Here is a 26,612-nt window from a genome sequence, read left to right on the forward strand (position 1 = left end):
TGCGGTTCTACGGATTACCCATGGGATCCTAGCCAAATCACTGAGTGTTTCTGCTGCTTAGTTCCTGACTTCTTAACACATTACTGACCAGGGGATTTTTTGCAGAAATTAACTCCTGTGGCCGTAGTATGTCTCTGATCAAAAATGTCTTAAGTGGGTCTATCATTTGTGCCGCATGCCTCAGAGGGAAGCTGAGGGCTAAATGAGATAGTCAGTGAAAATGTAAAGTGCTATACAAATATGAGATGTTAAAGAAGTAAATTATATTGAGCCATCCTTAGAAATCAGGGCAGAATATGTACTTAGGTATATAAAAGATAAGTGGAAAAGAAAAAAGAAGCTTATCCAACGAGAGTAATGCTGAGGTGTATAGAACAGAGGATTAAGTATGCAATGTGGACAGAACCACATTCAATGTGGTCTTGAAATGCAAGCCTCAGGCAGGCTTTGCTGTTTATTGACAATTTATGTTTAATAACTTTAAGACCACATGCACCCCATGCATATTTCTACCCTAGCTTTTGTTAATGGATTTGAAATTGCCCGCTGCTGCTAGACTATACAAAGTGAAGGCTGGGATTGTGCCTTGTCTAAGTCCTTCAATGGGTTTCCGTTCACAAGCCACAAGGTACTCTAACTGCATGCTTAGTTACCTGTCTCACCAGATCAAGCTCTGTGAAACAGGTAACAGTCTTGTTCATGAATGTTTCTACCATTTAGCATACCTGGACTTAGGAGGTGCACCGAAAGTATCTGACTTCAAACTTAAGTTGCCAGTGGCAAACACTTGGCACACAAAAATTCAGTGAAAGACAGTCTGAACAGTTCTGTGCTAGGAGGCAAGACATTTGGGGTTTAGGAGGACAAAAAGTAACAGGCCTGCAGAAGTCAAGTGGCCAATTCAGAGTCCACTGCTATTTTAACCCAAGAAAATTCTGTACATACACTATTAGCCACCCTACACCAGAGGTGTGCCATATGGCAAAGGAGGAGGAAGTAGCAGTGGAGTGAGTAGTAAACATTTATTTTGAGGACTTTCTGGTGTGACCATGTAGTTAAAATAAAATCACATTACATATCATGAATCAACTTGGCCTCTGTAGGTTCTTACTAGTGCTAGCTGATCTCATACCTTTAAATTTTTATAAAATTAACTGCACTGCTCACCCACGTATGCAATAGAAAAATTCATGAAAATCACCATTATTGTAGTAGTGTCTTTTCTGTCTGTTGCTATGCATATTTTAAGTTACTGAATGCTTTTTGAAAAGAGGTAGTTTCAGTTTTGACCACCTGCAGTAAGTTAGGCATTACTTCACAGTTCAGAGAGTAGCAGTCTCTCCTTGGAGAGTTCTTGCCTATCACAAAGAAAAGCTGTGCCCTTTATTGGCTAAAGCAGCAGTGTTCAAAACCAGCTGGTAAATTTGGGATTGACTGGATAAAGGTTCAATACTATTAAAGGATTAATACTATATTGTGAGCCATGATGCTTTTCCAACATGCAATCATCTTTTGCTTATCGTCAGCTGGTATTCCATGTTGTGCAATGGCTGCAAAGAGAGTTACAACGGATTTAGAAACATACCACCGAGACACTCATAGATGGTAAGAACCCCAGGAAAAGCCAATGAATGATTAAGTCGCTCCCAAATCCTCAATAAAGTGGCTCAAGATGACAGACTGATACCAATCACTTGTATTTATTTCAGGACATAATATACTATTTTGACCCATGGACGATACTAAACTATAATCCTGTTAAGTATCTATAGGATATTTTATTTTTGTAAAGATAGGTCCTTAAAAAAAAAAAAAAGACAGATTAATAACATATCAAAATTAGATTAAAAACATAGGTCATTGCTTTCATTCTCTGTCCTAGTGTTAAAGGTGTTACAAAGACACACAGAATATCACCCGGCTGGTCTCTTTTGGGGAAGCTATATTCAAGTTGACAAAAAGTACCCCTACATTTACAGACACAGCTGTTGCCAAAGGGGTCTTTCTCTGATTTTAGCAAAGAAAAACAGTCCAAATTGTATTCTTTATACTAGGTGATTTAACTAGTATATAACATGCTTGGCACATGGTATTATTTTTCTCCTACTGGAACAAGTTCTTGTTTTCTCAAAGCCTTTCCCCAACTTTTCTAAAATTAAGCTTAAATATCATTTATTTCAAGCCTTCAAAGTAAAATGCTATCCTCATATATACATGCACCAGGTTGGTATATTCATATCTATCCTTTCCAATTGCAGGCTAAGCAAAGACATGCATTTAGAGCTGTATTAATGTATTAAAGCAAAAGACAACCCAACTTAATATCAAGAGAAATTGTGACCTTCCATGTAGTGCTTGACAGAGAAACACTGATTTTGACACATTGTCTTATTTTATTCAAATAGCAGTCTGCTCACACATGGTCCAAGAACACCCAAATAACAAAGCAAAGATTGGTCTTCAAACATTATAGCCAATGATGCCACGCTTGCCTATGATCTCGCCAACATAAAACCACATCCACACCTCAGTGGCCACCAAACCATTCAGTAGAGCTTCCTGAAAAAAGAAGCACAAATTTTAATGTACATTTTTTTCTTATATATTTAAAACTATTCTTTTCCAGGATTAAGTGACTGAGAATATAAGGATGCTATTCAAATTAAAGGGCAGTTTTAGTCAAAGTCAAGAATTACTGATGTTAACTTTAACTGCTGAGAACCCCTGAACTTTCAATTACGTAAGGTAAGTAGGCCAGAGCTTATAAATTCTTTCAAAGCATTCTTTAAAGACCTGAACTGACTTAACCCTTTCATTATTAGTTTATGAGACACTTTATGAGCCCTAAAACAACCCACATCCTGGAAATAGCTGCCACATTTAGACAGGGCATTCATATGAAAGGATGGCTATAGGAAGGCAAGTCTCTGAACAGACATTTCTGTCTGGCCAAAGAAAATCTGTTGAAAGATGAAGGGCTCTATCTTCCCCTTTAGACATAATTTTTATTCATTTATTATTTGGTTTAATTCTTTCCAAGTATTCAGTAGTTTCCCAGATCAATGTTTTATTGCCCTAAAGAGAAAAAGTACACACACACAGTTCCAGAAAACAGCAGTTCACACAAGCACAAATATGGAGCTTGAAACTCCAGTTGAAAAAAATACCTTTCCACAACAAAACTGGGCCTTTTCCTTTCAGCACCTGGAAGTGAATTTGTTCCAACTCTTTTTTCTTTTTTTTTTTTGGCTGTGCTGAGCAGCATGTGGGATCTTAGTTCCCTGACCAGGGACAGAACCTGTGCCCCCTGCACTGGGAGCACAGAGGAGTCTTAACCACTGGACCGCCAGGGAAGTCCTCAAGTTCCAATTCTTTAGAATTCTTAAGTCTTTAGATTTTATCTCCACCCTTCATATTATATTATATGCTTCTAGGTTTTGGTATTTTTACCCTCCATGAGTCTTAGCTGCTTGACTGTGATATAGACCAAGAGATCTTTTGGCCAAATTGGGGATAGTTTTAGGACTACAGACAAAAAAAGTACAGAATCAGCAAAGCAAGCCATTCTATTTAGTACACTAAACAAACAGGAAAGGAAAAAAAAAAGCTGCCCAGTAAAAATGATCACTTCTTTGTTATAAGATTAATAGGAAACTAAGACATAAAACAGCCCAATTATTTCAACCCAGATGACAAAATTACAAAGTATCTTTCTTCACAGTCAAAAAAGAGATTATCTCTCATTATGTTGGTTTCAGCCTCACTGAAAAATACATATATTAATCAAAACAATCAGAAAAATCCCAAGGGGAGACATTTTCTTTTACGCACATACGTTTTCATTTAGCCCATAGTTACCTTAACTGTGAGCTGTTTGAAGCTACCAGTTTGAGCACTATTGATAATTTTTTTCAAGCTCTGAATAGCTGTAGGGATCTCAGCAGGGGTTGGAGGAACCAGCTCAACCTTGGCATAGTGCCAAAATGTGGCCAATCGAGGCTTCGAGTAAGTCACAGCAGCTGGAAAACAAAACAAAACAAAAAACCAGGATGAACTCACTAGAGACCGAAAGAAGCAGATGTGTGGGCTGGACACAAATATTTATTCATGCATCACATTCATTCAATGCTTGTACCAAATGTGCACCCGGTGTGAAAAGTCAAAGCTGCTCCCTGGAAACCAGAGGCTTTTAAAGATGCAGAACACCTGTGTCACAGGGCAGTTCAATCAGGCAGGAAGCTATAAGCACATTCAATTATGCCAGGACTTCACTAGTGGCCAGTACCAGAGTACTAGTACTTCATTTATGAATGGCAAATCTAGTTAACTATAAAGTTACTAGAAGTTGTGTTCAAAAACAAGAAAACAGCAGCAATGTAACCATACTGTCTTGTAGAGACCAAAAAATTTGGAGGGAAGAGGTGCAGAAGGGGAGGGAAGGAGCTCTGTAGAATGGCATCCTTAAGAATAAGATTAAAACTTGTCACTATACTGGCCACAAATCCAGATGGAATTATACCAATTAGTACCCATTTTTGGTATCCTCATCAATATGTGCTGGATTAACAAAGGCACAGCTGCTCCTCCTTCAAAATACCACAAATAATAAAAATAAAGCCTACATGTAATGTTAAGAGCAGCCAAAACTTAACTCTGTTATTAAGCTGAAATTCCTCAAGGTATTTACTATTTCAGGAAAAAAAATTTTTAACAACCAGGGTAGATGTGAGACTGTGGTAGTGATTTCAGCAAAAGAAAAGGTATTTTATATAAAAAATTACAAGACAGCATGACAAAAATAGCACAAATACATGAACATCCATAAAGTGTCTACTGTTTAAAGACAGATAACCCAAAGCTCCTGGTACTTTCCCTATTATTAACTGCCTGTATTTAGGTTATTTCACTACTCTTAAAGTTACTATCTCCGTCATCCTCTGGCTTAGGGCCATGGGTAAATCTTTAAGCGGACCCAAAGCTCTAACAGATAGTTCTAAATAGAACTGCCAACGCCTGCGCTATCAAAGAGAACAAAGTCTTGTTTAACAGTCAACAGTCTTTAAAATTATCTTCAACATACAGATATATTCTTTATAAACAAACAAATCAGTACAATGTACACAAACACTGTACTTTAGTTGGTAAATTTGTTTCTCAGGGAGTTTAGGTTAAAAAGTTTGAAACTGCTTTACATGCATACAAGGGATGAACAAAATGTAAGTAAGTTAATGGTGGATGATGGGAGCCAGGTTTCTCACTGTTAAGAGAGGGAAGTTACAGATGTGGAAAAAAAGAACAAACCTTGCGGTACTGGATTAGAGTTGGAGACATTCATTATGAACCTATGTTTAGTTTTATATACAGATTGATCAATAAGAAACAATTATAGTTGACCTTTGAACTGCACAGGTCCACTTATATGTGGATGTTTTTCAATAAATATGTACTACGGTACTTCACGATCCGAGGTTGGTTGAATGCATGGATGTGGAACTGTGGATATGGAGGGCCAACTGTAAAGTTATACTCGGATTTTCAATTGCATGGGGGTCAGCGTCCCTAATCCCCACATTGTTCAATGGTCGTGTGTGTGTGTGTGTACACACACCCATGGGTGAGTATACAGATGGTCCCCAATTTTTGATGGTTCAACTTATCATTTTTCAACTTTACAGTGTGAAAGTGATATACATTCAGTAAAAATGATACTTTGAATTTTGATCTTTTCCCAGGCTAGCAATAGTGGGTACCATACTTTTTTGTAATGCTGGGCAGTGGTGGCAAGCTGCAGTTAGTCTATCATGTGATATGAGGGTAAACAACCAACACACAACCATTCTGTTTTTCACTTTCAGTACAGTACTCAATAAATCACGTGAGATATTCAACACTGTTTTATAAAATAGGCTTTGTGGTAGGTGATTCTGCCCAACCGTAGGCTAATGTAAGTATTCTGAGCACGATTAAGGTAGGCTAGGCTAAGTTATGATGTTTGGTAGGTTAGGTGTAATAAATGCATTTTTCGACTTACAATATTCTCAACTTGTGATAGGTTTACTGGTACGTAATTTTATTCTAAGTAGAGGAATATCTATATGCACACACCTCCTTGTCCACTGAGAGGGCCTAGAGGCAATGATATTCTAGTACAACAGTCCCCCCATATCTGTGATTTTGCTTTCCATAGTTTCAGTCAACCACTGTCCGAAAATATTAAATGAAAAATTCCAGAAATAAACAATCCATAAGTTTTAAGTTGTGTGCCTTTCTGAGTAGTGTGATGAAATTTCGTGCTGTCCCTGTTCCATCCTAATGCTGTGTCACAATGCCTACATCATCTGCCCCACCTCATGCTATCATGTAGGCATTATAACATCTCACTCATCAGAAGGGTGAGTACAGTACAATAAGATATTCTGAGAGACAGCTCCCCTCACATAACTTTTATTGCAGTATTTTAATTGTTCTGTTTTATTAGTTACTGTTGTTAATCTTTTACTGTGCCTAATTTATAGATTAAACTTTATCATAGGTATGTATGTATAGGAAAAAACAGCACATACAGGATTCAGTACTATCTGTGGTTTCAGGCATCCACTGGAGGTCTTGGAACTTACGTTCCATGAATAAGGGGTAACTAGCATAGTCTAGCGGCAAGGAACATATCCAGTACCTAGACCTTAGTTTCAAAATACAATTGTCCAGTAAAAGGAACTAGGGTTCCCTGGAGAAATGGCTAATTCTAAGGCTGGGGCAGGGGATACATAAGATGAATCTGGGGAATTCCCTGGCGGTCCAGTGGTTAGGACTCAGCGTTTTCGCTGCCGGGGCCCGGGTTCAATCGCTGGTCAGGGAACTAAGATCCTGCAAGCCATGTGGCGTGGCAAGGGAAGAAAAAAAAAAAAGTCTGAAGCATCTTGTAGTACCAGAAAGTAAAGGGGAATGTCGAAGGGACAGAGGTGCCAAAGTGACAGTTCTCAATGACCAAAGCTGGAACAATGTGAGCAACAAAATAAATAACATACTACTGTACTACTGGAGGTACAAAGTTTGAAATAAATGTACGTGAGTCCATACAATAAATGACTGAATAAAAAAATGGGGAAGAAGAGACAAATCTTTCTCACAGAAGAATTCTATTTAAATGTGTGTAAATATTCCCTCTTACAGGAGATAGAATCCTGTCCCTGCCTCCCCTAATTTAGTTACTTGCTTCTAAAGAATACAGTATGGAAAGGAAAAAACAGTAACTTTAGGAGAAACCTAGTGAAACTACCTTAACCAAGTGATGAAAGCTAACTTCACTAGTGATGTTATATGGATATCACTTACATCATGATATGTGATTAGGGGACTTCATTTTTGTGGTATTCTTTCTCAAAATCCACAGCTCCAGGGACTTCCCTGGCGGTCCAGCGGTTAAGACCGTGCACTTGCACTGCAGGGGGCGCGGGTTCAAACCCACATGCTGCGAGGTGTGGCCAAAGAAAAAAAAAAAGAGAAAGAGAAAAACAACAACAGCCCCATAGCTCCAGACTAATCATGACAAAGACACCAGACAAATTCAAAATGGGGAACATCTTTAAAGGATACCTAGACAGATACCTACACAGACATCCTGAGACTGTCAAGGTCATGAAAGGTAAGGAAAGGTTGGGAAACTGTCACACAGGAGACTAGAGAGATAAGACAACTCATTGCACTGTGGTACCCTGGACTGGTTGCTGGAACATAAAGAGATTAACTGGAAAAGCTGGTGAAATCCAAATAAAGTCTCAAGTTTAGTTAATAGGAAAAAAAACAAAAACCAAAAAAAACCCCCAGACTCTATGACCTTTCCGGGGAAGTTTGATGAATAAAAATTACTTATTTCTGTAAGCTTCTTTGTCCTCCAGGAGAATTAACAGATACAGTTAGCAACGTTTTAGATATTTAACATTAACACTTAATACACTAAGTTACGAAGCAAAATACAGCTCCACTTTAACATTCTGGCCCCAGTTGAGTTCTCCTTTCTGAGTACTTCTGGAAGAATAACAACCTATATCTTTCAATTATTCATGGTAATAGAGAAAATGGTTGATATATTTCATAATTATTTTCATATTACTTTTTTTTGGTAAATTATCATTAAAATTAGTTTGCAATTCCCCAAGATGCACCACCGAAAAGATGTGAAAGCCCTGGGAGAAGAAGAAAAATCCACTTGAAATTAAAAAAAATTTGCCTCAAATCATCCACAAAGTCCAAATAATCAAGCTACTATTCCTTCTCCTTGTATTACGTAAAAATGTAGAGCTTTATCTTAGTCAAGTTGTAAACTTAAGTTCTTCGGTGAAGTGTGTAAACGGATAATAGTAGTGGACTGTGGGGTTCCGTAGGAGAAGAGAATCAAGTATTTATAGTATCTGACACTGTCAGGCATTCGGTAACTCATTGTTCTGACTGCTGATGGAGAAAAGGGAGGAGACAACGACGAAAATTTGAGCGAAAGCCGTTCAGAGATCTGCGCTTCAACCACTTACTAGAATATAGCACACCTAGCGAAGAAGCTTCCGTCTACTTAACTGATCTCACTACGGGGATAAAATGAATAGCTTGCTACCCAGCAGACAAATGAAATATTTACTGACATAAGACTACTACCCTGGGCTGTGACTACTCAGGGTTGTTCTGAAATACAGCGTTCTACCAGTAAGGCTGCACCCAGCTTTTTCAAACAGAAAATCCTCACGAACGCTAATCTATGGTAATAAACATCGCTCCTTACAAATATCCCTTCCTATGCTTACCGGGGCAGGAATATTCGTTCGTAAAGCTCAATTTCACCTAAAAATTCCCTTAGATTAAAGGCGAAGTATCTCAGAATCTAGCCAGGACAAAATGCAAAGGCAACGTTCCAAAGGTCACCCATCCTTAAAAATTCTGCAGACTTCCACATACTCCACTGAGAAGCAAACAAGCTGATGCGGCCGCATTTCTGTGCTTTCAAGTGTCTCTGCCTGCCGTCTCCCACGCTCTCCTGACTGAGCCATCCCCTCTCTATCCCTCCTCGTGGAGGTCGAAGGGCGTCATGGCGACGGCTGCTGGGCGACCCCGGCTGCCTGCACACTCCTTCCGCTCGCTGTCGCGGTCAGAATTCAGAATTTCTAGGTTGTAGACAGAACCCAAGCCGCAGCCGCAGGCCTGGCCCGCGGAAAGCTTGAGAAGAGCCGCCAATCCGCTTCCTGCCCCCCACCCCCCAACCCACGTTCAGGCCGTGCCCGCCGCGGCCCCCGCTGGCCGCTCCGGTGACCGCCGGCCGCGTCCTCCCCTCGGGCCTTCGCAGGCCTCTCCGCCCGCCCGGGTACCCGCGTCGGCGGGATGATGCCGCGCTCACCGCTGACCAGCGCCGGGGCCTTCTCCGCGAGGTTACGGACAAACTGGGCCATAGTTCTAGGACGGAAAGCCCGTCGCCCCGAGTGGCCGGCTGAATGTCACCCTCCCGGAAGGACCTGCCGCAGGACCCCGTTCCGCTTCCAAGGTCAGGCCTCCCCTTTCCGCGCCGGTCCAAGATACTTAGGTGTCCTAGTATTTTTCCGGAATTCAGTGGGCCAATTCATTTTCTTCAGTCACAGATGAGAAAGTGGGTACGAGAAGATGAGACCAGAGAGCACGTAAAAAACAACGGAATTCCGCAGAGAAACAGGCATTTCTTGGGGCAGCCGCTCAGGGAAGTTCGAAAGGCCGGCGCGAGGAGGGAAGGCGCATGCGCCCTGCGGTGGCGCCGACCTCCACTTTTTTTTTTTTGCGCACGTTGCTTTTGCAGCTTTTCAGAGAGAACGAGGCAAGTTAGGGCTGGAAGGCACCGCTGCGATTTTTCTAGGCCAACATAATCGTCTTACGAAGGCAGAGAGGGTCCTAGGCCAAACACGGAAAGTTAGGGGCGGAGCAGGCGCCACACACCCTGTCAGCTGACTTAGCCCATTGCCTTTAGTTGATCTTTTGTAATCCTGGTCTTCCCCGCATCCTGTATTAGGATTGGAATCCAATTCCCCTAATTCCCTAACCAGCCGCAAGGAACTATGGGGATATAAGGAACAAAACCGCATTTACTGAGGGCCTCCAGTCTGTCAGGCATTTTGGAATTTAAAGAAAGCCTGTGTGTTAGGTAGTGTGCCCATTTAAGACTGGCATTGGTAAATGGCCACAGTAGCTAGTGAGTGGCAGAGTTGGGATCTGATGAGGTTGCAATGTAAACAGAGAAGAGGCATTAGTATCGGATTAGGCGTGATGCTGATCTGGGAAGACTTCCTAGAGAAGGAGATCCTTGGGTTGATGTATAACAGAACAGCTGTGTCCTACCGAGTTGAACTTTATAGTTAACATGACTGGAAGGAAAGATATACGTAGGGATGTGGCATTTGATGAGAAAAACACAATAAATAATGGACCCGGGAAAGCTGAGTAGAAGTAAAACTCTGATTGATGGAATGGTTAGAGGTGGAATGAAAAATTAGGAGTGATATCAAGGAGTCAAGAACAGCGCTTCAGTGAAGGAGTGATAAAGTTGCCTGATACTCCAGAGAAGTAAAATTAAGGATGAGGAAGTTAATGGAGCAATATAGAAACATTAGCTAGAGCAGTTTCAATTAGGATAGAAGCCAGAGTGAATGAGTGAAGAAATATGGCTATAAAGGAATACCAGCCAGAAAACCAAATATGAGATATGAAAAGGGAGAGATTGCAGATCAAGAAGTGGGATTGACAAGATTCCTGATGAGGCTGGAAATAAGGTTGGAGGGATGAGCCTTGAAACTGTGGGGCCTTTTCCACAGATGGGATGATGGAAGAGAAGGTTGAAAGTGGAAATTCTGAAATCTATGAAGTAGAAGGCAAGGTCATCTGAGTGTGAGGGTTAAGTGGGAGGGTGGGAGAAAATCTAAGGAAAGAAGTTAAAGTTTGGAATAGCTGTTGAAGTTAAGGACACACAGGATTGTTGGTCGCACCACTCTAAAGTTTGTGTCATTTTTCTCCAACAGTAACCTGTAGCTGGGATATTGGAGCAGAGGGAAATGGTTGGGTTAATCTGGGCTGAGGTTTTGCATAGCAGAGGTGCAGAAACAAGGGGCAAGAAAGGGGAACTTGATAGTGAATGATTAAAATGAAAGACCTGGAGTTTAGGCCAGATGAAGAAAAGTGAAGCCAAAAGTGAACTGCTTAGGAAGAAACATGCCCTGAGACTCATCTGAAGATAACTCCAGGGTCCAGAAGCCTGGTAAGGCAGGTTAGGTCAGTCAGGCCACACATTTGATACGACCTTTAAAAAAAAGTCAAGTTCAGAGCCTTCTAAGTTTTCAGAGGGATTTCTGGAACTGCCACTAGCTTTTGATACTGTAATAAAGGCAGTGATAACAAAGGTTGTTAAGTCAGATGTTCATTTATTAAATACAAGCTTTGAACAAACACCCCCAGGCAAGTATGACAAGAAGTAACCTTCCTGGAATGTTCCAAAATACAGTTACGTTGATCAAGTTTTATTTCAATCAAACTTTTTGTTGTTTTGTTCTTCATTTTCTTTGTTTCTAGGTTCTTTTTCTTTTCCAAGCAGTTAGAGCATGTGCATTATTTCCTCACATGACATCAACAGTGCAGCACCAGCCTCTGGCTTGTAAAGGCACCCAGTAGACTTATGCTCTGTGCAATGGCTGCTTAGTAAGCAGCATCAAATAAAGTAATGAAGCTTTTGTAGAGTGTGATACCAAATAGCAACTGGCACCTTCACCTGCACCATTAAAAAACCTTTGACATTTCTTTGTTTTCACATATCCATTAAAAACTGTATTAAAAACAAACAAACCCAGATTGCTTGATAAAACCTACTTAATTTTCCAAGTTTAGTATTACCCTCTTAGTAAGCAATACTAGAGCTGATTAAAGAGTCTTCACTTTCCTATCATACGCTAGCAAAGCCAACACATAAAACTAGGTATGTCAGAAAGTCTGCTCTAATAGATTTAGAGCTTGCTTCCGAGTTCCAGAAAACACAAGCCCTCTTTAAGCTTCCGAGTGCACATATGCACCATGTTGTCCCACGATCATAATTTTTTAGTCTCATTTTTGGGATGTCTTAAATTACTTCAAGGAAAGGAAAAAGGCACAGAGGACACTTGGTTTCCTTACCAATAGTGGCCTTAAGCTATGCACTTGCCTTTGTGATGAGTTTATAGATATTCAGCAGCATTAATGGTGCCATAGCCATTCATAAAAAGTTTCAGGAAAAGAGATTTTTTTTTTTTTAAAACAAAACAAAAAACCTTGCCAGAAAAGGCTTACAATCTGAAGACTTAATACAGAAGTAGAATACAGACACAGATACAAGAGGCAGCATAGAGGTTGTTAACTAGAAAGCTGCTGGGAACAGCTGCCTTCTGAGGTTTTGTGCCCGTTTTTTCCTCCAATTTTCTCCTATAAAACTCTGGTCTTTTCCCCACTTCTTTTAAAAATGAAAATATCCTACTACATTGGGTTTGGAAGATAAATGCAAGTAAATTGAAGCTTATTTTATACAGTTCATTCTCAGAGAAGTAAAGGAGGATAATAAATATGAAATGAAGCTCATTTTAAGAAAATAAACAAATCCTGTCAACCCATGCCTTAAAGGCCCAGGGAGCATACTGAATTACTATCTTACATTCTGGCATTTGCGAGAGTCCTAGACTGCCTTTTTCATTTATAAGCACAGCAATAGGCAACATCTACTTTATATCTAGTGTGGGATGCCCTCTGACTTGAGGGTTTCCAGCTGATACCATCAAAAACACATCAAGGACTGCTTATAACAACTTGTGTTGGATTACCGTAAAACTACCATCTTATTTGAAAGAGGCCGTGGTTAACAATAATATCCTCTAAATGAAGCAATGACCCCTGTTTCTAGATCATACCACTTTTCTTGTTAGTTATATTTTCGGGCTTAGAGGGATAGTGATATAGACAGTCCCTAGGGGAATGTGCCTCGCTCAGCGTGTTAAGCTGCACAACTGAGTAGGGAACTCAAGCTCAACTTGTAAAAGTGGGGCCCATCCATCTACTAACTGCATAGGGCTAAGTGGGTATTTAAAATGGTTTGTGGACAAGGTTGTGCTCAAATTCCTGCTCTGTTAATTGATGACCTAAGGCTGAGTTAGAAGCAGCTCTTAGAAGTCAGGTCATAAGCCCAAACAAACATTACCTATATACATTTTACAGTCTCAGAACTTTGTCTAGAATAAGTGTTAGTAAACATGGCCACACACTGCATACATCTTACCATGGAAGAGACAATATAAAGTGGTACTCTGTTTACACTAGACCAATATAAAAATGTACATGGTGTGTGTATGTAGGTGTGTATATATATATATATATATATATATATATACTGAGATATACTGCTGCTATTAGTGTCTTAAAATGACATTTTTCATAGTTACAATGTTTGTTGCCTAACTTTTCTACTCAAGCCTAGTCCTTGATTTCCAGTAGATGAAAAGGGCCCAACAGCCTTCTTCTTTCACCTCGGAATTTTCTGAATAAAGTGTCAAAACTGCAAATTTGTTCTACCAATCCTCCTAAAAATATTATAGGGCTAAATTTTCTGTGGTAATGACAACTCCATGGGGGAGTGTTTGGCCTCCAAGGTATCTCTGAGTTACAAGATAACACAAAACTAAGAGCTACCAACTGAAGTTGCATAAGATTCCTTTTTTCATGTCATCTTTCAACTTATTCAAAAATCTACTCAAACATCAAGTATCTGCTTTTATACAAAATGTTATTCTGTAACATTGCAGAGCTGTAACAAGGAAAAGGGCTGAAGTCTGGGTCACAAAGTCTAGTAAATACCTTGATAACACAGGACATTCTGATATCAGCTGTCACTGAAATATGTGACATCATACACTTAAAAGCAGTGCTCACCAAAGATGTTTGAGCAGTTCTTGGAAGAGAAATAGTAAGGTGGCAGGAGGTTTTAGTAGTTGAAGTTAATGTAATTTAAGGTAAGAAAAGGAAGAAGAAAGAACAGGAAGAGATATAACAAAGGGTAAAAATTAGTGATGATTTCCAAATGTGGTGATGCTATAAGTATAATTTCCTGCAAGCCAGCACTGTAAAGTTCTTAGGAATTTTAATTATCATAATATGAGAAAGCGCAGTTCTCTAATTTAGTAAAGGGTGAAGAAAAAAAAAGAAAGAAAGCAAGAAAAAGGCAAGGAACAGAACCAGAAAGAGAGAAACCACAAACAATTGTTTATCTACACTCTGGGGTTGGTTTTTGGTTTCTTTAGGTCGCAGTATTTATTCAAGTTGCTCCTTTTGTTGTTGTTTCCTCTCTGCGAGCCACCGTTGGATTTTTTCTTTTAGTTCTGTGTTTGGCCGGATCTGGTCCATGGTGAGGGGACTACGGTTAAAGGGATCTGTTTGGTCACTGAGACAAAGAGAAAAAGAGAAATGGGGGTTATTTCTGTAAGTTCTAACATCTTCAGCCAAAAAGAGAATACCTAGGCATCTCACCTTGAGACTGAAGCTAGAGTGTATTATGATTCTGAATCAAGTGCTGACTTGAGGTTAGAAAGAATGGGATGAGAGAGAGTGATCTGGGAGGTTTTTTGGTTTTTTTGCAGATTTTTTAGCTACTTTGTCTCTCTGCTTAACAAACTTTATCTCAGCATTGCTCTTCAGATGGTATTTGATTCCATTTCCCCAAGACAGAGACCCTATAACAATCATGTCAGCATAAAGAGCTGTTTGTAGTTTTAGTGACAGACTCTTGAAACAGTATAAGGTGTTAAGGGATAAAGCTTTGTAGGTTGACACTGGATTTAGCTAGCTGATTGCTCTTCAAGTAAATGCAGATTATGGCTTCCTCATAGGTAAGATGATATACCTTCTCTCTGTATTCTGAAGCCACGATAAAAATATAAATTCTCACTGACACTTTGGAAAAGACATACTACCCAGCACAGCATCATGCATATAGCGAGTGCTTAATACCAAATACCATCAAGTAGAACATCCTTTTTTCCAATATTTAAAAAACATTATTTCCCTAGATCTGGGTCAACTTATATAACTTCATTTTAAATAGGCAGAGTCTCTCAGTAGCCATTTCTTTCTAATGCTGCACTTAGAGTAGGCAGGCTGGGGAAAACTTGTAGTCACCATGGCTGAGTCCAACAGCTGCAGCAGAATGTGGGTAAACCCATACGATGAGTGTAAAACCTGAATTTTTTTTTAAAATCTGTCTTTTATATTTTTACAACTACAGTAAAATTAAAACAATTTCATGTCAACTTATACTCCAGGTTGACATATTTTATAATTGATAGAAATTATTTCCTTGAGGAAGGAAGAGGTAAGGTTAGCGCCAGCATTTCTCAACAGGTGTCTTGTTTTGGATGTTGAAATCCTTAACAATCAAGTGATATACTTCTACCAAAATGCCTCCTCAACACAATACGTTAATAAATCAACAATGTGGAGTACCTACTGGGTGCACAGTACTGTACTGGGAGAAAAAGATGATAGCAGACAAATGTACACCTGTACTCTTGAGGCTGCTTTCGGGGGCTGGCTTACCTGAGCAAATGTCTGGCAATGGTGGATCTATCCACAGTGACTCTGGAAGACGGCAGCACCACAGGGTCAGACATCAGTGTGCTCATGATGGGATCCAGAAACTCATCACAGGCATCTGCATAGGTCTCCTCTTCCTGTTGTTGGAGGTCTGCTAGAGACTGAGCACAAATACCGGGTAGTTACGGGGAAATCACAGAAGCAGCTGAACTCAAAATGCTCAGTGACTATACCTTAATCTTCAAGGGTTATTGTTAGTAACCCTTTACGGCGACAGTAACAATTCTCAGCTTTATGTTCGAAACACGCCAACATGGATACTATAGGAGCAAATTTAACATTCAGCCCCAACTCTGAATCTTCAGTTTGGCTCAGCTGCTAGCAGCCATGACCAGAAATGGATTTAAATGTTAACAGGGAAAAACAAAAACCACACCACGCACAACATCCATCCTTCTGACAACAGCCCGGCTGTAAGGGGTGGGGGTTGGAGGGGGTTATTATTTGTATAATTACAGAGTTACTCATGCAGTCTGTGTATGAAAAGCAGTTTCCGGTTTTAGGTACAAACAGGTATGGGAATTTAAAAGTGGCTTCAACATCTGATTGAACTTTAGTTCCTCAGCGATCCATCTGCCTAAGCTCTAGGCAAAGATGAAGCCCAATTCAATAAATAAGTAACTCAATGAAGGGAAGACTGTTATCAATTAGGAAGGTTCTCCATTAGACTCCGTGCCATAATTTTTCCTTCTTCATAAATGCAAATGAAGCCGCTCCAACGAAAGGGATTAGCTGAGTACAATACAGTATTTTAATCTTTAAAATGTATGGCCATTCCTATATAAGCCAACTACCAACTACAAATAGCGAGAACAGAGAAAAATCAATAAAAATCAATGACTAAAAGATACTAATCTTGAATTGTATTCTGAAAAGTTCTGCATTAATATTGTAGATTTTCAAATCTATTGGTAACACTGTACAGAGAAGTTTTCATAAAAACAGCCTATTAAAAATCTGAAAAAAAAATTGTTTTCTTTTAGTAGAAGCTTCTTATTTTTCTGTTCTCACCCTCATATTGAAAAGAGTAGTACTATTAAAGAATATGGTAGTTTAGCTATTGACTAATCAGGAAGAAGCAGCTATATGTATTTTCTCAACGCAATACTCTTTTCCCCCCTCAAATTGGATAAAAAAGCAGAACGGCTGAGTTGACATGATTTTTATTGAACATGTTAATAAGCAAATTATCCTCCTCCTTACCTTGATTCTCTCTGCTAAGTTGCTGAAAGCCACAATCATATTCCCAGGCTTATTTATTTTCTTCAGGACTCGGACTGTCTGTGCAAAGAGAGTTGGGGAATAGGAACGTCCATCCTTGGGCACAGTGGCACAGAAATTCTCCTCATCCCTAGAAGGTCAGCACCAGAAAGAAACTGAGCATCAGAGGATAGGTCAAAGAGGGCAATAACGGATGGGTTGAGGAACAAAGTTCCCCATCACTTATATACCATGAATGTTCTTTTGATATAGAATGATTTCTTCTAATTTTTAGGAAGGAAGTCTTATCAAGTAGCCCATGGCCTTAAAAATATACTGCTTTACCAAACAATGGAACAATCAGTAAAGTTTATCTTTGCACAGATCAAGGCAGAATGTTGGAAATTCCAAATAACGTCCCACAGGTCATACAAAATCTCATTATTTAAAACTACAGAAGATTCCTTCATCAGCCAACTAGAAACAAACCATTTCCTTTCTATTTCCACATAACTACCAGCTAGTCATTCCATTGTCAAAACCCCCAGTTAAGACATGAGCAAGGCCTCTGGCCTGCCCAATTTAAATCTCAGGTACCCAAGATTTAAGTAGATGGTGCAGATATCTGAAACGAGCTGCTGGGGTTTGAAGTCAAATTCACTGAAGTCCTTGACTTTTAAGGCCCCCATCTTGGGGCCAACCAGGTGCTGCAGGAAGTAGTTCAGCATGGAGATGATGCGCTCGGCCAGGAAGGGATGCACAAAGAGGGATTTGATCTCTGGAAAAAAAAACCAAAGTCTGTGAAAACTCAAGCCATTAGCAATCTTCAACTTACAGTGTCTTAGAGTTTTACTTGGAGACCTCTGGGGACTGCTATTTTTTAAAATACATTTTCATTGCAGTAATATTAGAAAATATTAGACAAGGAAAAGCAAACAAACAAAATATAAAAACTACTACTCAGATGTAAACACTGTTAACATTTTGCTAATATATCCTTCTAGTTTTTCTGTCCATATTTACATACATATACATTTATAAAACAAAGTGATTATCATATTGTACATATTCTGTAACTTACTTTTTTCATTAACGATATCGTAAATACCTTACCATTTCAGTAAATATTGGTTCTTGTGCTGTCCAACATGGTAGCCGCTGGCCACATGTGACTATTTAAATTAATTAAAATTAAATTAAAAATTCAGTTTTTCAGATACACTAGCCACATTTCAAGTGTTCAATGGCCACATGTGGCTAGTATCTATAGTATTGGACAGTCCAGATTTATAGAACATTTCCATCACATAAAGTTCTATAGGATAGTGACGATTGATACCCTTTTTAATGGCCACATAGTTTTCCAATGTGCGACTGCACCGTGAGTTATTTATTTACTCTATCTTTATTGCTGGACATTATGACTGTTTTCAATTTTTTCCTATTATAAGCGTTTCACTAATTGATGAACTTCACTGTGTACATATCTTGTAGACATTACTTCCTACAACAAATTTGTAAGGAACTGCTAGGTCACAGCATGAATGAATGAACGAATGAATGAATGAATAAATAAATAAATAAATACCAAGTGCAACAAACCAAGCAGTATAAGGCTTGCTTAGTACTGCTGGCTCTTAATTTTTCAATTTTAGTCATTATCTGTTGACTCTACTACTGATGAGTTTAGCTCTCATTGCTGTCCCTCTTCCCCAAATACAAATTGCCCTAATATATAAACAAATCTTTCGTGAAATAATTTAGATTTTGTCATTAAGATTATGTGAATATCATATACAGCAGAGCCACAAAGTATTCTAATGATTATATATATACTTTTTAATTTTTACTTTTTAAAAAAAATTTTTAATTAAAAAAATTGTTTTATTTATTACTATTTTTGGCTGCATGGGTCTTTGTTGCTGCACACGGGCTTTCTCTAGTTGCAGCAAGCAGGGGCTACTCTTCGTTGTGATGCATGGGCTTCTTATTGCAGTGGCTTCTCTTGCTGCGGAGCATGGGCTCTAGGTGTGCGGGCTTCAGTAGTTGTGGCACGCGAGCTCAGTAGTTGTGGCTTGCGGGCTCTAGAGTGCAGGCTTAGTAGTTGTGGCGCACGGGCTTAGCTGCTCCACAGCATGTGGGATCTTCCCTGACCAGGGCGTGAACCCGTGTCCCCTGCACTGGCAGGCAGATTCTTAACCACTGTGCCGCCAGGAAAGTCCCAATACTTTTTAATACTTTTTTTCCCCCGCTTATTTTCAGAGTACCTATCATTAAATCTTTCGAAACTCTCCACCAGAAATGTAAAACTCTCAAAAATAGTTTTTGGAGATGTTCTTTCTGGAAGCTTCCATTCATCACTCCAATCTGGACTCCTTGTTTTATAGGCCTATGGTGTGGTCATACAAGCTACCTCTATCATCAGCCTGGGAACTTCCTTTGCATCTCTCTTACAGGATTCCACTTTCTTCCTTCATTTTGATGGAGTATATTTATCCTTTTGTAGCTTCCCAAAAAAGGGTACACGGGAAGTAAATCTGATACCTTCATATCTGAAGATGTCCTTACATTTTACCCTCAAACAGGGTAAAATTGTTTGGTTGGCTAGAAGATTCTAGGCTGAAAAGATATTTTCCATCAGGACTGTGTTCCAGCTTCAAACGTCAGTGCTGTGAAATTCAAAGATGTTTTGATGCTTAAACCATTGTACATGACCTGATTTTTCTCTGGAACCTTTTAGGATGCTCTCTTTACCCTGATTTTCTGAAATGCCACAATGATATACCTTAGTGCAGGGGTTTAAAAATTCCCTGCGCTGGGTACTTGGTGGCTCCTTTTAATTTAGACTCTCTTAGTTTTGGGGAATTTGGGGGGTATTATTTCTTTGATAACGTCCTCCATTTTTCTCTTTTGACACGTCCTAGATTGATCCTTAATTTTCTTGTTTTCTCTTCTAATTTCCATCTCTTTTTCTGTTCTACTTTCATGGAAGAGTTCCTTGAATTTATCTTCTAACCCTTCTACTGACTTTTCAAAATTTCTGAAGTTACATTTTCAATATCCAAGAGCTCCTTCTTGTTCTTTGCATAATCCCTTGTATTGCCTCTTTGTTTCTGTTTTACGTATGCTGTATCTTCTCTCATACCTCTGAGGTTATAAAGATATTTTAAAGCAGCAGTCCCCAACCTTTTTGGCACTAGGGACCGGTTTCGTGTAAGACAATTTTTCCACGGAGTGGGGGTGGGGGTGGGGTGATGGTTCAGGCGGCAATGCGAGTGATGGGGCGCGATGGGGAGCGGCAGATGAAGCTTCGCTCGCTCACCCGCCGTTCACCTCCTGCTGTGCGGCCCTGTTCCTAACAGGCTGTGGACCGATACTGGTCCGTGGCCTGGGGGTTGGGGACCCCTGTTTTAAAGAGTTTTCATGTGTTATCTGTGTTTCACATTAGAGGATTTCCTCAAATGTCTGGTGATCCTTGGTTGTCATTTCATATATAATCAATATAAAAATTATTAATGAAAGGTTTTACTTTGTTTGTAAATACAAAGTCTTGCAGTGTGTATTTTCTACTTATATCACATCTCAATTCCGACTAGCCAAAGTTTAAATGCTTGAGAGCCACATGTGGCGGGTGGCTACTGAACTGGACAGTGCAGCTCTAGAGGGAGTAGAGATAAATATCTCTGTTTGATCCACCACATTTAACCAGAGTTCAAGAATATTTTTTTTCAGGTAACACAAACACCCCCAGATACACTGATATGGCTAAGTTGTCCTCAAGAAAAATGATACTAACTTATGCTTTCTGGCAGCTGTGTGAGGACGACCATTTCCTCATTCCCATGTCAACAATGGACAACATCATTCTTTTTGAAGCTTCTCTAGTGATTCACTTCCTCTCAGACTGTGGAGGAGGATACTGTCACCAGAGCCTCAGTGGGCTGATCCCTCAAATGAAGCAGATCTTAACCACTGCATGTTTTGGGAAAGCAGTGTGTTGTATCCTTACCTGATGTCAGAAAGGCAAGGGTACCAATTGTTTCATTGGACATGATGTTATGGAAACGTGCCAGCTGTCCAAACATCTGTAGGCCAGCCTCCTTCTCTCGGCGGGCTTCTGGAGTCAGACTGTCCCATTCACCTCGGTCCTTCTCAATTTGTTGAATTTTTATCTTGCTCAAATACTACAGAAACCAGAGGTGGAAGGTATCAGAGAACAAAGTGTATTGAAGGGAAGATGATATTTAAGAGGTCCTATTTAAAATCTAGTCCACTAAGCTGGGAAAACCACGGACTATCTAAGAGACATGAGGCTTTATTTCTCAGCACAGGGCTGAAGTTTAAAAAGAAATTGCGAGGAGACTTCCCTGGCGGTCCAGTGGCTAAGACTCCATGCTCCCAATGCAGGGGACATGGGTTCGATCCCTGGTCGGGGAACTAAGAATCCTGCATGCCGCAAGGCACAGACTTAAAAAAAAGACGAAAAAAAAGACAAAAAAAGATAAAAAAGAAATTGTGGGAAAAATTGTTTCAGCCTGGGTAGACTTATGGGTAATTCCCCTGGAAATACTATAGTCTATGAAATAGAAACGAGGATAAATAGTATACGAAATATTGGTAAAAGCAATCAGGCTACAGGGAAAAAATAGATGAAAGATGGAAAAAAAAAACCACCCCCCAAAACTGCTTATCAAAAAACAAAGCTCTATCAAATATGCAAAAATGTCTGGAAGGAGAACCATAAATATTTAAAACCCTCTACCTCTCACCACTCTTGCTGTTGTAGCAAGCATGTTAAACTTACAGTCCCATGAAAACGCCATCTGTGTCATTCTGTCACATAGCTCTTGCTTAGAAAGGTCTATTTATTACAGGACTTGTTTTCTAAGGCAACAGATCTAAAATCTTCAAGTATGGGATTATGAACAAGCAGGAACATTTTCTCACAAATTAAATACAAGCTACTGGGAGATTGCTAATCAATACGAGGAATGTGTGGGCTATCCAACAGGCTACCCTCATGATTTACCTGCTTTGTCTCCCTTTGGGTCACTGCCCTTTCTTACACCTGTCGCAGATAAGGGAAGTTTTTATAGGAGCAATAAGCAGCTCCACAAGGGATGGTTAAGCTGAAGGAACTGAGAGGCCCCCACGTGTATACTCTGTAAAACTCATGTTTCAGATATAGCTAAAGATTTGGGAGGCAGTGGACAGATGAAGAGTACTGATGACTTGGAGTCTTTATGTGAAAAAATAACCCAAACCAGAGATTTTTTTTTCAAATAGTGGTATAAAAGTCAGAAGCTTTTAGGAAAGAGGGCTAAGGATCATTGCCTTGGTCAGTCACTGTTACTAATGTCTTGGGATGGAAGAAAGTTGAAAGTCACTAACTGAATGAAGATCCTGTGATTTCTTTCTGTAGTGCTAGACTGATTAGTTCTGCCAGTGTACCTTAGTTTGGCCTTTCACACTTTCTTTTCCACTCTCTGCCAAAATATCATCCTAGCTCATAAGGCCCTTGGTCTTGGTCTCTAATGGAACAATACCTATCAGACTCTACAAGGGCAAGGTTGGTGGTACATTACTACTTGCAAATTTTTGGTGTCCAAGACTGGTACTAGGGGGTTGCTAGCATAAGGATTGCTCTATTATGACTAAGAGGTAAAAAGTATGTATGACAGTATAAGGGCAGTTAAATCTGTTTGTTTGTTTACCTGTATGGCTTCATCCAAAAGGAAGATGGCATCGTTCATTAGCAGGTTAAGAAAGCGGAGGAAAAGTGGGGGATTCATGGCTTCTAAATTCTTAGAGGCATAGTCAGCCAAATCCTGTAAGTCCCAGCCCAAGAAAAAACCATTTTAGTACCGAATCACAACCCACTGGGGCTTATGTGGAGCAAAACTCAGATAACTCAACTTTGGTTTCACCAAAAACATTCTCACCTTAATGCTCTCTCGATAGGCATCTGTCCCCCACATGTACCTGAGGATGGGATACATGGGGCGGCGGTAATTAAACTTCTGCTCAAACTGATGGGGGTCTCCTGCAGTAAGGTAAGAGCAAAACATCAGCAAAGGTGGTGCTATTAGAGAAAAGGCACGAGCTTATGTTTATGTGTAGCCATTTTATAAAAATTCTGGATGTTGTCAAGGCTACCGGCAAGACCTGCTGTGGGAGTTTATGAAGGCCTAGAGTCATAACCAAGTGTTTGCTTATCTCCTTACCGATAGAACAAGAGGGAGACATATAAACGATACAGTACTCAGAAAAGGACAAGGACTGAGCTGCAAAATAAAAGCCAAGGGAAACAAATGCTTCCATATCCAAACGTAGACTACTTATCAGACTTTGAATGAGGCCTCTGAGCTGGCCATTGTGGCCGTGCCAGCCATGTGCAGAATGGGCTACTAAAAGTAATCCCCACATTCTTCATGGATAACATCCCAACTGTGGGGCCAACTGGTTCTTGATTACTCTGAAAAATCAGGCCAGGAGCTAAAAATCTGAGGCTTATACTGCTTTTGACATGCCAGAAGTACCACCAGAGCTCTACAGGCTGGGTCATATAATAAAGGAGGGGCATGGGATTTGGAGTCAGGAGACTTAGGTTTTCCTTCTGGCTCCACTTAATGCAAGTCTCTTACTCTTTCTCAACTCCCACTTCCTCAGAAAACAAAACAGGAATTATAATACACCTTCTATTATTACAACCAAAGGGTCGTAGTGGCTGTATAATGAGATAACTGCAATGATTTATTGTGCAACTTCTTATATATTATAAAGATTTACATACACTGCCTCAACCATCACTTCAACCCCTTTTACAAATGAGGAAACTAAGTCTCGGAGGTAAGCAAGTAACAAAGTCAAAATTCAAATATGGAAAAACAGTCAGTAAAGTGTTAAATGTCTCTTTAATATTAACTGTATTTATCACTGGCTGGTAGGACATCCCCTTTAAAAGGGGTCTTAAGTAACTGCTTTGCATATCTTGTTTACTGGTTGAGAGGGGGTACTGTTTACTCAGACATAGCATCTCAGGGTTACAGCTCAAAAGGGCATGAGAGAAAGGGAATGCTGCCTGCTGTTATTCTTAATCTAACAACTAAACTGTACGAGAGTTAGACCGTCTGGACAAGACAAAAGAATATCTCAATCAGCACATTGTCTCATTATCCACCATTCTGTAATTTTGAGGCAGAGAAAAATAAAGACCCGGGGTTTTAACTGGACAGACTAATTAATTTGAGTATGATTCTATCAAAAATTATAGTGAAGTTGTTAACAGTATGCGTTTTTCTTTTTTAAGGTGAGAGAGACCTGATTCTACCACTTAGTTGTATGACATAAACAAATAATTTAATCTTTTTGAGCACCCATGTCTTCATAGGTAAATGGGGATAATAGAGTAAAACTTTCCAGATGGCAACAGATTAAGTAAACAATGTGAAAAAAGCACTTAGCATCAAGGGTAGCACATGGTAGGTATTCAATACATGATGGCTTATGATAGTTTCCTGACATTTAAAAACTGATCGGCGGCGATGTATCAGTTTCTTGGTTCTAGACTGCTTTACCTGTAAACTCAATGTCCACAAAGACCTTGATTAGAGCTTCTGCGAGGTGGGATGCGTAGGGAAAGTTGCAGAACACACGTTTCCGGTGGAACACACTGGACAGCAAGGGATTTGGGGTCTGATCCATGTGGGGCATCACTGCTTCCAGCACCTCAGCGAGTTTGGCCCTTAGGTGGGGATTCTTCATCCTATGAATAGGGCAGAAAGCAAACTGAGCAGGCAGAAAATTTGACTCCCAAATTTATAACTATTCTCTCCATACGAGGAGTCAAAACATCATATATCATCTGTACAGAGAGTTACAGGAGAAAACACGACTCCGCAGTTTTAAGTCGGTCAATTTCTGGGGGATATGCAGAGTGTACCGTTCAGCTCTTTAAGATCATCACAGCTTACCAATTACGAGGGTGAGTACTTAAGTTTCTATTTAATGCTCCGCCGTTCTGTTTACTTCTCTATAACAATGCATGACTTACTATTTACTATTCTCTGACAGCTTCATCTGGGATAAACTTGCCTTTCCACGCTTTCTGAGGCTAAGGGCCAGGATATTATTATTCCACGTTACTTATAATGCATACCATGTGCGCCTAATACTTGTTGACTTATGATTTTTCATTAGGTCTGCTCAGTTCAGTGAAGGACTGGCTTCTACCTATGTCTCACTGACACGGCTCAGGGGATTGTGGATCTCTTCTTTGTGCAGCAAATTCTCACTTACGTACGTACTGTTTCCTTTGGCCTACCACCAAAAAATCAGAGAAGCAACTCCACAGGTCAATGAGCGTCTTCCTTTGGGAAGGAGGACTAGAAGCTATGAATGGTAAGACTTGAGATCAGACAGCATTTACCCAAGTTTACTGCTCATCCAACTCAGAATTTTAAGAGCAAACTTTGCTATCATACACTAGAAGATCATTAGCACCTGGCAAGGTCTCTGGCATTAAGGTAACTATTTTAACCAGGGACTAGCAATGAAATTCCCATCAGGTACCTTATATGCAGGTTCAAATTCTCTGTGGGCAAAGTCCTTTGTTTATTATGCCTCTCAAGTGTGGGATTTTGGGCTACCCATAAGGATAGTCAGGTGATTCATTAATGTTAACACAACTTCTGAAGGCAACCCCTTATGATTCAGGCTTGTTTATTTCTTGGTTTAGAAGTCTTCTGAATGTTTTGCAGCTCTAAACTGTGACAGAGCCACGCTTTCAGCACTTCACCTTTCTATGCTTCCAGTGAAAATGGTGATAAAACGAAGGACATGTTCCAGGGAATCTGCTGATGTCTCCAAGATGTCGTCGGCAAAGCGGCGGAGAAAAATGAGGAAATCACCCAAGTTATCTGCAAAAAATTCTGAGAAAGAAAATATACACTGGAATTAGCCAAACATCTGACTCTTTGTATTATGCAATATTTAAATTCCTCCCTTTTACTCTACTCAGTGAAGGTTAAAAAAACCCCAAATGTCTTGTAGGTACTAGAAATGACGATAAATTAATATAGAATCTCCTTTGAATGTAAGTCAATTTTTATTTTTATCCAAGTAAACAGAATAGTAGAGACATAAAATGTTAACACACCAGTGCAGTTTAAGAAAGTATACTGATAGACATTATACTTCCACACTCAAGGTTAACTGTGCGTTAAAATAACCCTTTAGATGAAAAAGAATCTTGAATAGAAATGAATACGTTAGATGACTATGGTCTTCACTCTTCGGGGTCCTCCACTGGTCCTTGCCTTCTAGTATTTACGCCCTTGTATACCTCCTCCTACACTATTCCAGGGTAGAAGACACACTATGGGGCACACAGAAGTGATGGCATGTCATTTCCGTAATTAGGTTATAAAAGCCTACAGCTTCCATTTTGGTTCCCTGCTCTGAGGGAAGCCACCTGCCATACCGTTAGCAGTACTAAGGAGAGTCCTGTGTGGCCTGGAAAAGAAGCCAGCAAGCAACTGAGGTTTGCCAACAACCACACAACTAGGCTCGTAAGCAGATCCTCCAGCTCTGGTGGAGTCTTCAGATCCCCATGGCACTGGTGGGCAGCCTGGCTGCAACCTCGCGAGAGGCCAGAGTCAGAACCTTGCAGCTAAGCTACCCCTGGATCACTGACCCGTGGAAACTGTGTGTGATAATGTTTGTTGTGTTAAGTTGCTATGTTTTGGGGTGATTTG

General features: G+C 40.0%; 2 protein-coding genes and 1 long non-coding RNA gene across 3 annotated transcripts in view; 1 reads left to right on the plus strand and 2 right to left on the minus strand.

Moving 5' to 3' along the window:
• Positions 1-2,373: 2,373 nt before the first annotated feature.
• ATP5MG (ATP synthase membrane subunit g) lies at positions 2,374-9,519 on the minus strand. Its single transcript, XM_068556552.1, has 3 exons — positions 9,380-9,519; positions 3,859-4,019; positions 2,374-2,559 (listed from the first exon to the last, which is right to left on the minus strand). The coding sequence occupies exons 1-3, from the start codon at positions 9,429-9,431 to the stop codon at positions 2,461-2,463; spliced, it is 312 nt and encodes a 103-aa protein (XP_068412653.1). The 5' UTR covers positions 9,432-9,519; the 3' UTR covers positions 2,374-2,460.
• On the plus strand, positions 9,437-25,772 carry LOC137772567 (uncharacterized). The gene is made up of 3 exons (XR_011075499.1): positions 9,437-9,523; positions 25,057-25,155; positions 25,617-25,772. It is a non-coding gene; the product is annotated as an uncharacterized lncRNA (long non-coding RNA).
• Positions 11,401-26,612, minus strand: part of UBE4A (ubiquitination factor E4A) — a 34,469-nt gene continuing 19,257 nt past the window's right edge. The window contains exons 12-20 of the mRNA XM_068556551.1: positions 25,655-25,787; positions 24,435-24,622; positions 22,800-22,900; positions 22,572-22,685; positions 20,867-21,041; positions 17,455-17,635; positions 16,861-17,008; positions 15,601-15,758; positions 11,401-14,449 (exon numbers count right to left, since the gene is read on the minus strand). Coding sequence (XP_068412652.1) covers positions 14,320-14,449; positions 15,601-15,758; positions 16,861-17,008; positions 17,455-17,635; positions 20,867-21,041; positions 22,572-22,685; positions 22,800-22,900; positions 24,435-24,622; positions 25,655-25,787 — 1,328 coding nt within the window. The 3' untranslated portion in view covers positions 11,401-14,319. The remainder of the gene's footprint in view (positions 14,450-15,600; positions 15,759-16,860; positions 17,009-17,454; positions 17,636-20,866; positions 21,042-22,571; positions 22,686-22,799; positions 22,901-24,434; positions 24,623-25,654; positions 25,788-26,612) is intronic.

The sequence above is a fragment of the Eschrichtius robustus genome, chromosome 11 (genome assembly GCF_028021215.1).
Source record: "Eschrichtius robustus isolate mEscRob2 chromosome 11, mEscRob2.pri, whole genome shotgun sequence".
In the NCBI taxonomy this organism is placed as follows: Eukaryota; Metazoa; Chordata; class Mammalia; order Artiodactyla; family Eschrichtiidae; genus Eschrichtius; species Eschrichtius robustus.

Excerpts from the sequence above, each read along its gene's own strand:
- ATP5MG (XM_068556552.1), bottom strand. The coding sequence starts at position 9,431 with ATGGCCCAGTTTGTCCGTAACCTCGCGGAGAAGGCCCCGGCGCTGGTC. Across the intron at positions 4,020-9,379 it reads GGCCCCGGCGCTGGTCAGCG|CTGCTGTGACTTACTCGAAG; the intron begins GTGAGCGCGGCA and ends TTTGTTTTCCAG. Across the intron at positions 2,560-3,858 it reads TCAAACAGCTCACAGTTAAG|GAAGCTCTACTGAATGGTTT; the intron begins GTAACTATGGGC and ends TTCTTTTTTCAG.